General features: G+C 41.0%; 1 protein-coding gene across 3 annotated transcripts in view; it reads left to right on the top strand.

The window, feature by feature from the left end:
* Positions 1-14,941, top strand: part of LOC111243500 (uncharacterized) — a 100,356-nt gene that overhangs the window by 42,337 nt on the left and 43,078 nt on the right. The window contains exons 6-7 of one of the 3 annotated variants that reach the window (XM_086992451.1): positions 11,571-11,778; positions 12,055-13,214. In XM_086992451.1, the coding sequence (XP_086848577.1) occupies positions 11,571-11,639 (69 nt within the window). In that variant the 3' untranslated portion in view covers positions 11,640-11,778; positions 12,055-13,214. Of the gene's footprint in view, positions 1-11,570; positions 11,847-12,054; positions 13,215-14,941 lie in introns of those variants that run through there. The other 2 variants (XM_086992458.1, XM_086992455.1) reach the window with 2 other exon arrangements.

Here is a 14,941-nt window from a genome sequence, read left to right as displayed (position 1 = left end):
TATATATATATATAAATAATGCACACAATAATTATACATGCTGTTTACAACTTTTTACGACTGGATAGCAAATTTTTCCGCAATACTTAATCCTGGATTCGCCGCTATGGGCGAGCTACAGGTACACATGTACGTACATGCCATACATGACGGTTATGGAAGTCGTCGATTTGATGTTTACGTGGGAGGAGGCAACGTCTCCTCTGTGGCTATTTACATGATTCTAGTCATCCGGAGCTAGGCATGTTTGGTCTGCGGACGAACCAATGCAGCTTCGCGTGTGCGGCCAGGTATGGTATAATGGAAGCGACCGACATAAATGAATGATTCACCGATCATTCACGAATGTTCAGTGTTGCAATGATGTACTGGTTCTTACGCATGGCTGGCTAGATTTGTTTTGGAAGACTCAACTGTCACGCTCGGTGTCCTACCGATGTGTTTCAGTAGCTTGTCTGGTGGTTTGCCTGCCTTTTTAACGGCTTAACGTCAGTTGTGTCCGCATGGGCCAGTATGCTTCGTATATCTGCCTTTGATAGCCTACGTTCTTTTCGAGTTGCCCGTTCGTGTGGGGCATTCAGGTGGTAGTAAAGAAGAAAAGAAGCTCGATACCATCTGATTGGCGTATATTTCTACGCTTGTACTAAAGGAGGCTATGCGTTAAATGTGACAATAGATAGGTAACAAAAGAGACGAAAAGTTGGCGACACTGAAATTGACATAGGCCAACGGGAAGTCACCCTCCGCAGTCGTACGCGCCCGTGATTGATATTCTTGCGGCCAAGCGAGCAGTAGGCAAACGGGCTTAACGACAACGTGAAAACGCAAAGCTAGCTAAGATTAGCTGGAAACATTGAGAGATACAACAATGATAGGACAGCAAGGCCAAGTTAATACCAAACAATGGCAATTTTGAACTATGCAGATTTTCTTTAACATTGTAAAGAACATTGCATTCTTTTAAAGTTATACGATTTTCTGGTACAGTTAGTGAATATAGGGACTTTAAGTTAACGAGTCTACGTGGCGCCAATCAGTTTGTTTTTGTTAATTACGATCCCGTCCACTGGAACAATTTTAATTCTACACCGATATTTACACATAATTGTTGTTTTTAGATAATCCTTTATAAGCAATTGAACTTGATAGATATATAAACACGTAACCCTCTGTACTCTTGCAAACTTTCTGACGGTCTGAAGGAAAAAGGAGGCAGGGAACGAAAACTGAACTTGGCCCTACACCAGATTGGTATAGTTGACCGCTTGGACGGCGCGGTTACGTGCATATCTGGCTGACTTTATGAGTCAATGGGTCATACGTGTTACGACTTAAATTCGTCAATAGATTATCTTTGCTAAATTCGCTTTTCAAGCCTCTACGTTCGGCTGAGTTTGACGAAGTAAGCTTTATTTAAACAGCGCGTATCAAATAATAAACTAGAGAATTGGGGTTAAATACGAAAGTGGAACGGGCACACGCTTATATTCCCTTCAGCAGCGTTTGTTGTGTTGAAGTGGTCAGTATTACTGGTACTGTTATTTAGAGTATTCATTCAGCTCATCCTCAAAAAGAGAATATTCGTAATACTCAAGACCGTAGCGAAGATAGAAGATACTATGCTTGAGACGAGCAGCAAACCGCCCAGGACTCAAAACTGACACTGGAGAGAAATGCACAGCGGGAAAGTTCATCATATGCAACGAAACGTGCTTAGATGAGCCCATATAGAATTGGACTTCGTTCGCTGTGGGCTAAAGGTCAGGACAAAGAGATGGAGTAGAGGATAGTGCACAGGAGCATCACCGAGAAACAAATCCCAATTTTTGCAAGGGTGACAATGAGACGAAAAATTACGATGAAAGAGAGGACAGCGCTTGCGCGAACACGAAGCTGTTGCAAGGGTCACGCTCCATTTGGATGATTCAGCCGTTACTTTGCGACCTCAGTTATAGCCATTTCTAACCGAGCGCTAACAGATTCATGGTGCACCCGTCTGCCTGCTAAGTTCACATTTCGTTAGCGCAGATGCCGCTAATTGTCGCTGTTCTCCTGAAAATAGCAGAACAAGATCGATTTGTTTTTTGTTGGAGTGGACGCACGGTCAACTTGAACTCGTCCTGCGTTAATAGGTAATTTCTTTTTAACCAAAACGATAAAATGCGTGCTCTCTAGAGAGCAGGCGTCTGCCTCTGCCGTCTACATACGGTTTCGCCACGCCTGTCGATTACTGTTTAAGTTTCAGCCATTAAAATGCTGTTGAATAAAGAGATCTTAGGGAGGATCTGTGAAAGATATCGGCTACTACTACTATGTAACTTGTTTGGTTACTCTTGTGGTTAACGCATGAAGTGGTTGTGCATCGGGAACATTCAGAATAGAATATTTTATACCTCTAAGGGCAGTGTGAAAAGGAGCAGATTGTTGCTTCGGATCGTTCATTGAGGCAACGACCTTTCGTTCGTGCGTTTCAACTGAAACTGTCTGAATATTTACCTACAAGGAAATCTATGAAAAAATCAAAGCTTCAATTATTATTCCATTCATTTTTCTCGCAATGTCATTGTTTCAAATGTCGATTACTATTTTAAGGGTTAGGTTTTCAGAGGGTATGCTTTTTGTCACCTGCTAGAGGTCCGGCCGAGCTGATCCAGTTGCGTTTCTAGAAGCGTAAAAGCATGTAATCCCTAGAAGCTATGACACTGTCTAGTTATACAGTAAATCTTGCTAACATACCTAAGACTTTTCTGCAATAGGGCAAATCGGTCGAAGGTGCTCTATCTGTACAAAGTAATACCTTTTACAATATTATTACTATATTGTATATATTGTATTTACAATATTAATATTACAATAGTATTGTCTTTGGTAACCCATCACTGATATGTAGTTATTTTCGATAAGCTAATGTAATCAGTATATTGATAATAGGTATATTAGAGAAATTAAAAAAAACATAGCTTGACATATGTTGTAGAACCACCTTTTGATTCCCTGCTAATTTTCAGTTGATGACCCAAACTTAACGAAGTGAACTTATTTTTAACACGAGTGCGGTGTTTGAAGTGGAATATTCAATGGGACGTAAAGTTGCTCTTGTTTATAGGTGCACCCGTTTTCCGCTCGTCGCAAGCCTACCAATTCCTAGGTTTCCTGTTCCTTTTCCCTATAATTGGTGTTGCAAGTTCGTAAGTAAAGCGACTGGCACTCACTTGCTTCAACTTCTTCAGACGTTGCCTGTTTTTATGTACCGAACGTTTCCTATTTGCATTAACTTTATTTATTGATGTAGTTGCTCTCGTGTGCATCCATCTATTGCGAATTTGTTCGTTATGGCTGTCTGTTTACAAGCATGCACAACTACGAAATTAGGTTCCACACCGTTAGCGGCTCAGGGAATATAAGCTAGCATCGCCATATTATCGAGTCTAAATTACTGCTACTTCGGCAAGCGTTCTGTGCGGGATTTGCGTTATTATCTGTGCTGCTATATCCTTGTCAGTACATCCTGGAACGAACGGACAAACTTATCAGCTGAAATCGGTACGAGTTTGCCTGCATTGGATGCTAGCCTTCAAACCTTGTTAGAACGAAGAAGCTGGCCATCATTGGCTGTTATTTGGTCGAAGAATACCCTTTGAGAACGGCTAGTTTCAACAAATTTAAGAAGCTGTTGGTAAACCCCTCTTAACTTATCGACTTACGCTGACGCCATGAGACAAAAAATCGCTGCTGTATCATCAGCATGTACGAATTTATCCCTCAGCCTACAACTCTTCTTTAAGTCCGTCGAGTTTTTATTGTCTGAGCGTTCGACGCGAACCGCAAGCTGCCCCTGCATTCCTAGGGGCAGCGTGTCAGCCACTAAAAAATTAAACCGTTAATGAATAAGACTCTATGAGATGCCTTATAGTAACAGGGGCGGGTCGTTGTTTCTAGCGCGTACCGACATTGCGGTATGCAATGCCGGTACACAGAAATATATAGCGTCGCCAAATGTGGATAAGTCAGATTGCCAGTACCTATCTGGAAGCTCGCCAAGCATTAACAGCAGTTGTCTAAGAGTCCTTACTTTCTAAACTAGTCTTGCTTTGGTTAGTCTGTCGAGCTAGGCGGAGATTATGGAGTTTGTTCAGGACGTGCTCAAGTAGGCCTCTTGTTGGTTCTAGGCCAGCGAGATTCGGTTGCTCATATTTGGAGGGCCGCCAAGGGAAGAACCGCATGCCAGTTGTCCCAAACTACTTGATAGAGAAAATTCCGCTTTTCAAGTTCTTTTGGTCGGTTTTGTACATCATGTACATCATTCTCCTTGAGCTGCAGATAGCCAGTCAGATTCTGATTTGAGTGTATGAAGAACAAGCCACAAGGCCTTTTTGTCCTAGCGTTACATTCAGGCCGACAGTTTGAGTGTATTTGTGAACCAGTTGTCTTCACTTATCGTAGTTTCGTCGTGCCACTCTATTTGAGAGTGGCATTTTGGTCGAAGCAGACAAATTCTGCCCATTAGCAACCTTGCTTGGCGACCAACGCGGGCAACGAATCATATTCACACATAGACATTTGTCGCCGTGTTTACGACGCGTGTTCGTCTTTAAAAAGCGTAAAATAAAACAATTGTTTTGAAAAATACCGCAAATTGCCTGAAAACACATATTGCAGTCAATGTTTGCCAATTAGATGGGTAGGCCAAATGGGCCGTGCACTATAAGGGAGTTCAGGCCAGCTGCTTGTTTCAACGTTGGCCTAGTTTCCTTCGGCGCGGTGTGTTCTCCGTTCATACGCGTCCTGTTGCGTCATTGACTCGTTTGATGTACTAGATCCGTCACTTTACTTAGTTAGAACCGTATTTCTTTCGGACGAAGCACTTCACGCCGTTATAATATTATGTATGTGTGTATGTATGTATTAATTACTAACTTCACTTGAATTTAATACGCCCAATCACAAAGCTTTTCCAGTACGTTGCCCTGAAGGTCTATTCCTGTCTAGTAAAGGATTAATAATTAATGAGTTATAACGGGCATGTGTAGAGAATGAACAAAGGCAATATGTGACGGTTTTGCACATGTGATAAAATGAGGCCTAGTTTTCATCGGGTCCCCCGTTTCATTTAAATGCTAGCGGAAAGTATCCGAAGTTCCTCGTATACGGTGTACATACTAGGACACTACCTTAAATCAAAAGGCTTCAACTTTGGTCACAGAATGGCTAGAAAAAAGCTTTATTTTGCGTTACCTTATTTTCTAATTCTAATACGTCACATAAGGAAGCCCTACGTCATAAAACTGTTGACTCGCACGCCGCGGCCGACCCCTTTACTTCCATAATACTAGCATGAGATCATTGTTAAATACTATGCGGTTAGTTTAACAGTAGAATCTGATCGTTAGGTTTGTTCGTCTTTCTGGGTTCACGTTATGACATAAGGATGACTCTGGATGATGACTAGCCTCACAAATCGATTTGGGTTACAGATGTATAGCTGTAGATATTTTTTGTTTGGTAAATGTCTAAAGCTTTTGTTTGGCTGTACAAGTTCATAATAATGTCGTGCCAAGCGGTTTTAGGTATCGGTCGCAGGACCATCTCTGATATTTTCTAAAACAGAGTACTCTAGTTTCATAAGCAAAAAATCGGATGATTCTTACCTGAGTTGACCTTTATTTTCCTTTAAAATAGTTACAATAACCGTAATAATAATAATAATATAATAATAATAATATATAATAATAATAATAATAAATAATATCTACAGTAGCCGAGATTAATTTAATACACACCTGCTTGTTCAATGCCCAAGTATATGGTCTAAGTCTGTTTTGTAAATACATAAGAAAGCGGGTACCTTCCCAACTTCCAGCGTATGTGTTTCCTACCAATTTTGCACCGAGCACGATCTATTCGTTAGCTCACCTTGATGAAAATTTACACTGTGACGAGGTTGAAAAGGTGTCCAGGATTAGCCGAAAAGCACTGCATTTCGGTTGATCGTCAGTGCGTGTTCTTGCTCGTCCCCTAGTTAGATAACTGATGCAGTATATAACTGAAAGATCTTCTCTAGATATAGAAAACTCGGTTGGTTTATGCGACAGCAGGCTTTCAGTCTTAACACTGATTCGTAAATAACCGATTTTTCTCCTAAGTAAACAACTGTTGCCAGACAAAGCCCGACCCTTGTCTGAACGTCACTTCTCTAGCGATCTAACAGAGCTATCCACAGCGAACATAGCTTATAGGGACATTCTCTGATTGGTGAGAGGTACTACAGATCTTACGAAATGTAGGTGACAAGTATATAGAATCTTTATGCATACTGCTATACCTATATATATATCTATATGTACGTACCTACTATAAATCTAATCAACATCTTATCTCATCTAGACATACATGCTTCGCAGGATATCACAGTTCCTGTCTATACGAAAGCCTACCTCTTCTGTCTCTGTATTTGGAAGTCTCACTTTGCAGAAATCGAACCAAACGGTTATTTAGGAAGACTATTCGTTCAAAATTGTTCTTCCCACCGCCAAATGCCTTTGCAGTGCCTAGTTTTACTAACGGCAGCAGTCAGAAGGTAAACTTATGCTTACTTAAACATTCCGAATACGACTACAGAAGAACTCGTAGTTCTTATGACTTCTGTTGAGTTTGGAGCCGATAACATTGAACTGAGCCGGGTGTTTCACCTATCTGATAATGACAATGGAAGTGTTCTCGCCTGCCAGTAAAAATGTGTAAGACAATCCATGGATTAGCTGTTACTATTTAGGTTTTGCAGTGCGCCAGGAAGCTAAGCATTTTATTATACTGTTGTAAACCCGCGCCTCAAAATGTGCATGGAAACGTTTGTTTTACATGTTTAATAGAATCGACCAGATCTGCCTCGTTCTATCTAGGTTGTCGCCTATTGTTGTGCGACGAATCAATTAGAAAGATACAATGGCCAATGATGTTTGGTTAATACGTCACCTTGGCGTCAGTGCGAGAACGGAGGGAAAAAGCACATGCCTTTCTTAAAGTACGATACAAGTTACTCTATTTAATTCCGTATGTTATGAAGTTGTACACTAGTTAGGTATCGCAATAGCTTTCGAAGTTTATTTCGAATGCCAACAACGCATTTCAGACAAATAAACCAGTCTAACCACCATCTTAGTTATTCCCTTTTTTATTATATTCCGCTCTGCAGCAGCCTCAGGTAACTATTATAGTAACTAGTTCCTCATATGTACACGTACGGCTGAGCAGATGCGATGATATTTTTCTTTGTTTCGCACACACTAAAGTACCCGGGAGCAAATAGCCAACTTTTATGGATGGCAAGAATTATAGAACTATTATGATTAAAACGAAGTCAATCGTCCCATGTCTTCGATAGATAGATAGATAGATCCTCATCTCTTATGAATCAATCGTAATGCAAAAAGGACATATATTGTATGATAACATAAACAAAGAAACAAAACTGTGTATGGCTAAACTCGTGACTTGTTTGCGGTTGAGTTTATGTTCTCACTTTGTCTGGCGGGATCTGTACTCGTCGAGATATTAGCTCGTTTACAATTGCTTCCATCAACTGCTATCGTCGCCGGTAGCATCTACGGCTGCATTAGCGAAAGCTCTGGCTTTTCAAACATTGTAGACGAGTACTTGCGGAAATGTCATCTCATGACCGCTTCGAACTGTTCGGCTTTGTTTACAAATACGACCTTTTGCTTTGCGTGATTACTTGAGATCTACGAAATTACAAAGTAGTGCCGTAATTCAGTCGACGAATCTTAACCGTATTTTGACAATGACACACATGAAGTTCTGTCACTGAGTTTTCGTTCCGCTGAGATGATCCCTTATTCAAGTTAGAACTACTTGTCGAATTGGCATACCTAGAGACAGACAAATTCGCAACATAGGCATCCCTAACTACTTGCTCTCGGATTCTGTCACTTGTCAGAGTTCAGCACTCGTCACTTCCCAGGCCGTACAATATACAATAGGTGTATCATGCTAGCCAATTCTTCACGTCTCCGTTTCCCATCCAATTGCAACTAATATACGCGACGCAATTTCGTAATATATACCATATATATGTACAGTGGAGATTTTTTTGAACGAAGAATTGGCCAGAAGTGACTCGTGGTCAGGGCTATAATAATCTAGTTTCTTCTAGGGGCTCCCTTAGCCTCTATCCCCGTTCATCTCTTGGCCTATTTCCAGTTCGTCATTGTTCTCTGTTCGTGTCCCAGTGAGAGGAATGCTATCATCCTTAGCTGCGGCGACTATCTTCGCCTCTACTTTGATCGAACCAGACCTCATATGCATCGGGGCGCTAGTGGCAAGCAACAGAAGTGTCCTGCCATTTTCTTTTACAACCATCGACCCCGCCGGACGATATCGGTGGCCTTCGCTCGTTTCTCGCCGTACAAAGGTCTCCTTGTCGCAGTCACCCATGCGGAAGTGTACATATACAAGACGATCCAACGAGGCAGCACAGAACTAACGCAACGACCATACCGTAGCACAAAAGCGAGGAGCAGGCCAGAAGGTCGTTACATCTGTTATTCCCATCTATACACGTGGCAGACGTAAAGCAGACACGGCCCCTAGACTCCTCCGGTGACCCTCTCAACTATAACTTTGTTGTTGCTGTGGGGCACGCGCCAAAAGCTTCTGCAGCACTAAGACTATAGGGACGAAGATGTTATGGCCGACGGTAACCACATGTCATTGTAGTCCTTGCAGACAGGCGCTTGTAGACAGAGTGACACATAAACACGTACAGTTTGTTATGGCGGAACCGTTGGCATGATGAATCTATGCTAGGCATTGTAGATTGGCGGCTCAGTAAGCATGTAAGTAACGGACAGACAACATGGAGGTTCCATGAACAAAGATCGCATCGGAAAACCAGAAACGGCCGGCGACGATCGCGGACGACGATTTTATTTCTTGACAACTCTGTTGGACATGTTGACTATGTTTAGGCGGCTTTGAGCAAAAGCTAAATGGCATGAAAAAAGTGTGTCTCTTTAAAGTTTAATTGCAAACATAATGCAACAAAGTTGTTTTTCTAACTAAAATAAACATCAACACCCATTTTGAATCCTGTTGACTATTTGCAGCTTCGGCTAAAGCGGTAACAAGGGTTAGAGGGGAAAACAAGCAACTCTTTTTACTACGATTATGTTGAACAGGTGTTTCTTATAGTCGGATGTTCGCCGTAATCCCGAGCTTGCGGCAGGCCGTTTAACATTAGGGACTTCATAGACGACGCGTAGACTCAATACGAAAATTGTATATTCGTCATAAAGATGAATTATTTTTATGTGCGGAATGCTAGGCTGAAGAAATACCGTAGCCTATGTAATAATTGAGCTTTTTTTTTTCTAACATTTACATTTATCAGAAGCGAGTACCGCATGAGGGATGTACTGTGTGCAAGTACCTCTCTCTGTGCTTGATCATCTAAGTTAGGGTCACGTCGAGGGGGCTAGATTTAAAGGTGTAAGACATTTCATGCTAAGAGCCAGTTGTCTATAACGTAATAATTAATAGCATTATCGGACGTAAGACTCGAAACGTTGACGCTAAAAATGCCTAGTTATTATACACTCCCTTTATTAGAATATACACACGCTTACACCAATAAAAGAAAGCGAATCGGATCGCCGGGATAGCTACGATTTGGCAGAGCCGTTTAGTTTTTGTGGGGTGAAACGCGAGGCCGAGTTTTTTCTATTTAAATCAATCCGCCCTGTCTCTGTGGTGATAATTAGTGTACATCGTAGCGGTTCGGTCTACAATAGTCCATACGTCTCTTATGCATAGCACGAGAAGCTGCCTATAGTTCAATCTGTCCTCGTTGGTGTCATTCAGTCTTTCTGCTTGTTGCTTGATTACAGTAACGTTGCCCTTGCTGTAACGTTGTTCCATTAATGACCATAGCAAAGTTGAACTGTATTGAAAAGGCTGGACGAGAATCAGGCGCCACATCCTGGCGTGTTCCAGTCTTTCCACATAATCGGCTTGTTCATGATGATTATAGGACTTCCCTGAGAACGCCCATTAGCCTTCAGTCATTAAGATCCTGTACAGATTCGCTCAATGAAACCGTTTGCATCAGCTTAGTCTCTGAACCACCTTCATTGGCATTTGATGATTTTATATGGGACACTCCACAGAACTGCTTCTGTTGCCACTGGCTGATTTGGTCGATGCAAGATGTTTCCGAACGCGTACTGACTTGACGAAAACGGTGTAGATTTAGCATGGACGATTGAGGAATGAAGAAACCTACACGATATAGAACGTAGCGGTCCTAGGGTAGTGGTTCGTCCACCAAATTAAGCTAAAATTACTTGAAAAATTGCCGTAATGGAAAACAGAGTCAAAATAGACAATAAACATTCTGTTTATGTTCGCCTATCATAAAAACAAAAATATCTATGTACAGTAAAGTAAGTCCTCAAGTGTGCGTTGACTTATGACAAGTACGATAGACAGTATAATTACCGCGCTCATCGTACCGGTTCATGCCAATTAGAGCCGGATGGCGTGAAACTAAAACGCCTTACTATCAGGAGCAGCCTTATCGTCCTTCAAGCTTACTTGCTTTTTCCTAGTCATCCGGGTTTCGTGGACGTTCGCGCAAATATTCATTCGTGTATTAGTTGATGCAACAAAGATTTTTAGCTGGGTGATTAGCTCCGTTATATACTTCGTAGACATGTGACGACTTAAATGGAATAGCAGCAGCAGCAGCAGCAACGGTTAGTTTGCCGGCAAAAGCTAGGCTCGCAGGCCAACTTGTGAAAATATGATCGTTTTTTTAACACTAATATTTGCTGATGAGTTAAACACGAGTAATATTTTAAACGTTAGTGTATACGAAAACACAATACAGGGATCGTAAAGGTCACTCCTTTCACTTTCTCTAAATGAGAGGATAGCTATATATATAGACACTTATACATACGCTGTTGATGTGAGCGAAGACCCTATACATACAAACACTGTTTTTCGTACTTCGTATAGCACTGGAAGAACCAGGGTGGTTTCATAATGGTCCTCTATTCACAGTGCTGGAAGCTTCAGGGCGCGAACAGGACGTAATGATAGGCTGTGAGTGTCCCTCTCAACGTTAATGAATAAGAACTCATGAACAGAGTGCACGAACGGGCACCAGACTAACTGATTGGCTAACCAGTTAATTCTACCAGACAGGCAATCTATTTATTATAATTGTATTTACAAACTATCAACCGGCTTGCCGTAAATACTAAATGTTAGTTTACAAGTTTAAGTAGGTCGCATATTTTCTTACACAAACACAAGTTAATCAAGTGAAAGCTATCTGCTTGATTCATTGGAACACCTATATATATATATATGTAACAGGGTTACATGCCCTTTAGAGAAATGTGTATATCCGCTACCCCTAGATTTATGGGGATTTAGCTGTGAAGTCATTGTGTCAAATCATGATGAAAAAAATGAAAAAGTACTCGTAGACTAATAGTGCAAACCTTTTTCTTTTCCTTGCGATGTGTGTTTTGTTTCCCGTTACGTAGCAGCGACGTACTCCACATCTATGGGATACACAAAGCGAGAGGAAGAAGCAAGAAGGACGAAACAGCTAAAAAGACCTGATCCTATGTCCTCTGTGTACCGACGCCAGCACTAACCTTTTATGGGTTAAATGCCTAGTTGTAGGGCCCACGTAACCTACCATCGGCCAGATATCCGTTGTCGGAGCTCTTCCAGCCGCAGCCTTAAGAGGTAACACAGCATACAGAAAGAAGCAGAAAAGAACAATAAAAGACTGCTGTACGTGGATGATACCCCAACGTTGCCGTGTAGCGTTTCTAACCATACTTTTATGCAGGAGTTTATGAAGCCGTCTCAGTTCGTATAGTTTAGCTGTTTTGGAATTCCCACTCGATGTTCTCAAATAGCCATGGGTCCCTGCGCCTCGTATGTCCTTTTTGCCCACTCCTCCCAGCTTTTTCACGATACTTTCAGCTTTTAACTCTTTCTTTCTCTGTCGTCACCCAGCCCGTGGCTTCGCATCGATTCCTTACGAAGACAGTAGAAGGGGGAGAAAGGAATGTTAGGGAATCTATTTCTCACTCCGATGGCGTCATCCATCAACACCGCCATCTCACGTAAATGCGCTAGCTTTCATGCGCCGCGCTGCTTCGAGTATCAAGCTCAAAGAGCTGCTCGTTTGCCAACAGAATAGCAACTAGGAAGAAAAAGACGTGGGGGTCGCTGCTGTCATTGTCGACGATATTGTTGCTATCCGTGTTTGTTGCTCTTAACATGCTACTATGCTGCTAGTTTGGTTCGTAGCTATTGTGCTCAGTACACGTGCGCTTGGACATCACTCGGCCGACCGCGATGGCTCGAAATAGTTGCAGCCGAGTATGTAGGACGTTCTAGCTTGGATGGCAGTTTGTCTGTGCAATGATACGTGCATCGTGCAATTCGTTGTTGATCTTGTCTTCTGTTTTCCTTCTGGAGCTACGGGAATGAGATGCTGTTTGGAAGTTAGATGAATTGTAGCTTCCCTTGTAGCCCTGAAAGAAAGATATGTATTTACTTTGCATATGATGAGAAGAATAAAGACTACATAGGCAACGAAGGATCGCTCGTAACAAGTTGTCCTTCGGAAAATCGGAAACCAGTAGAAAAACGATAAAAAAAAAATGGAACTCTTATTCCTCTCAGCAAACCCTCAATGATGTCATATCGACAGGCTTGCCAGACCCAAGGGACGAACGAGAGGAGCTACTACTAGATATAATAGATAATAAATAGATGGATAAATTGACAGGTAAATATATGGTGACGAAAACCGCAGACATGCTATAAATACTGTGATACTTACGTGTTAGTTTCTCTGTTGGTTGATTGACAATCACCGTTTTGGTACGGCGATAGTATTAATGACACGAGTTTTGTTGGCATAAACTTGTAAGCTGTTACGGCCTTCAGGATTGTAAAAATCGATTCAGCCATTTTGATTGACTTTTTATGTTGTATTGATGGCGCTTCAGTTGGTTCTTTCCTTATGGAACATCATCGTCTGCTCTGCTTTTTATCAATCGAAATCACATTTTTTTAATTTTCGGATTCTCGAAAGAAGTATCCAATCGATTATTATGTACGAACCATAATAAATGCAATTATTATCAACTAAAGATCAAATGGCATTTAGCAGCCGCCCTTTTTTAAGCGTCAACTTTTGTGGGTTTGATTAAAAGATTTATATAGGAATATAAAAAAAATTTAGTTTTTGAATTTCTAGCGAAGTGGACTTGTAGAAGTTACTTATAAAAGTAGATCTCTTGTTGCAAAATAGGAGAACCAGCCGGCGTCAAACATATTGACAATACTGCGCATTTACATTAAATTATGTTTCAATTCTATTTTTTCGGTTAATAATATATCGGGGCATACTTTCAAGCGGTCTTTTGTGGGCACGTACAATATGTATGCGACGGTGGCCTTTAACCAGATGCAGCATAATACGTGGATTGTGTGTGAATCTAAATCATGCAATAAGGGTAAATGTGCCTTTATTGCTTAAAGAGAAAGGTTTTCATGCTAACTTATTGTCTGCGGCATTACGCTAAGTTCACTCGGTATAAATTTGTCCATTTCATCGCAATGAACCTTTAAACTTACGCCAAAGTTAACATTTTTATAAGTTTGATGTTTTAAAACAAAAACGTTTTTGAAAGACAAATAACGAGCATGTACTGCAGAGCTCTAAGCCCAGGCTATGCTTCACGCTAACTAGATGCACAAATACTTCCACAGATTTGTAGAAAGCCCAATGACAAGAAAAGGTCCACTTTGTAGTCGACCTTGTTGAAATCTAAGTAATTCAAATGGTGGTAGCTATTTGATCCCAATGCTATTTCGAATTTCTAAGGATGAACTACTTTATTTGAAGGTCATGTCACGAGATCTACCGAAAATACAAGTTTGAGCTCATTGACGACGTGCAGCAGTGTAGCACACAAAACAAATATACATCTAGAACAAGGGATAAATAACATCATGTATCAGCAAGACTAGATACGTCCTGTTATTAGCATGACCTTGAATCAAGGTGATGGTTTCATTAACATGTATCAGCCATTGCCGTTTAGTAAAATCGTTGCCTAATAGGTTTTTCCTTGGAATAATAGGTTTTTCCGTCGTTTTCCTTGAAAAAAGGAAACAGCAAAAGCCACGGTAATAAAATGGCGGATGCCGATAAGGGTTAAGCGTTTAGGCCAAACAATCGAGTGTTTTATTTAGTCAAAACAATTCTCTCTCTCTTCATAAGAACAAATTTGACAACATGAAGCCCACACCGCAATAAGCAAATAGGTATTTTTGCCGTCGAAGGGAGAATGGGGCTTGTAAAATAGCGGTCTAGTTTTTTTAAAAATTTTACGCATATACAGAGAAAATTCCTGGTAAACAGAGAAGCAAATGACATTACGATGTTAAGTATATGTATGTATGTACCGTAGTAACACTAATAACAATGACAATTCACACGATATCACACAGCGGAGATTATACAGCATTGTGTGCTACGATATAGGGCGATCAACGAGTGTAAACAGAAAAAAAGGAGTAAAACCAGCCCAGAATGTGGAAAGGCACAAAGAAAGTAATACAAATTTCACAATCACTCATGGCGAGGAGATACGGGTTCCTACATGTGAGCACAGGACGTTTTCCTAGATATGTTCTTCCAAGAATACGATGTTTCTGTTATGAAAAACTGAGTTATAAACATGGTGTAATATCTATGATTTATCTCTTATATTTAATTGCGAATGGAGGTCTCACTTTGGAGAACGTCGAAGACTATGTTTTATCACTGGCATCCTCCAAAAGTGAGTCCCAAGAATTATAACATTACGCTATTATGCGTTGT

This window comes from Varroa destructor, unplaced genomic scaffold (assembly GCF_002443255.2).
Source record: "Varroa destructor unplaced genomic scaffold, Vdes_3.0 BEIS01000001.1, whole genome shotgun sequence".
Taxonomy (NCBI): Eukaryota; Metazoa; Arthropoda; class Arachnida; order Mesostigmata; family Varroidae; genus Varroa; species Varroa destructor.
This window is presented reverse-complemented; position numbering and strand designations above follow the sequence as displayed.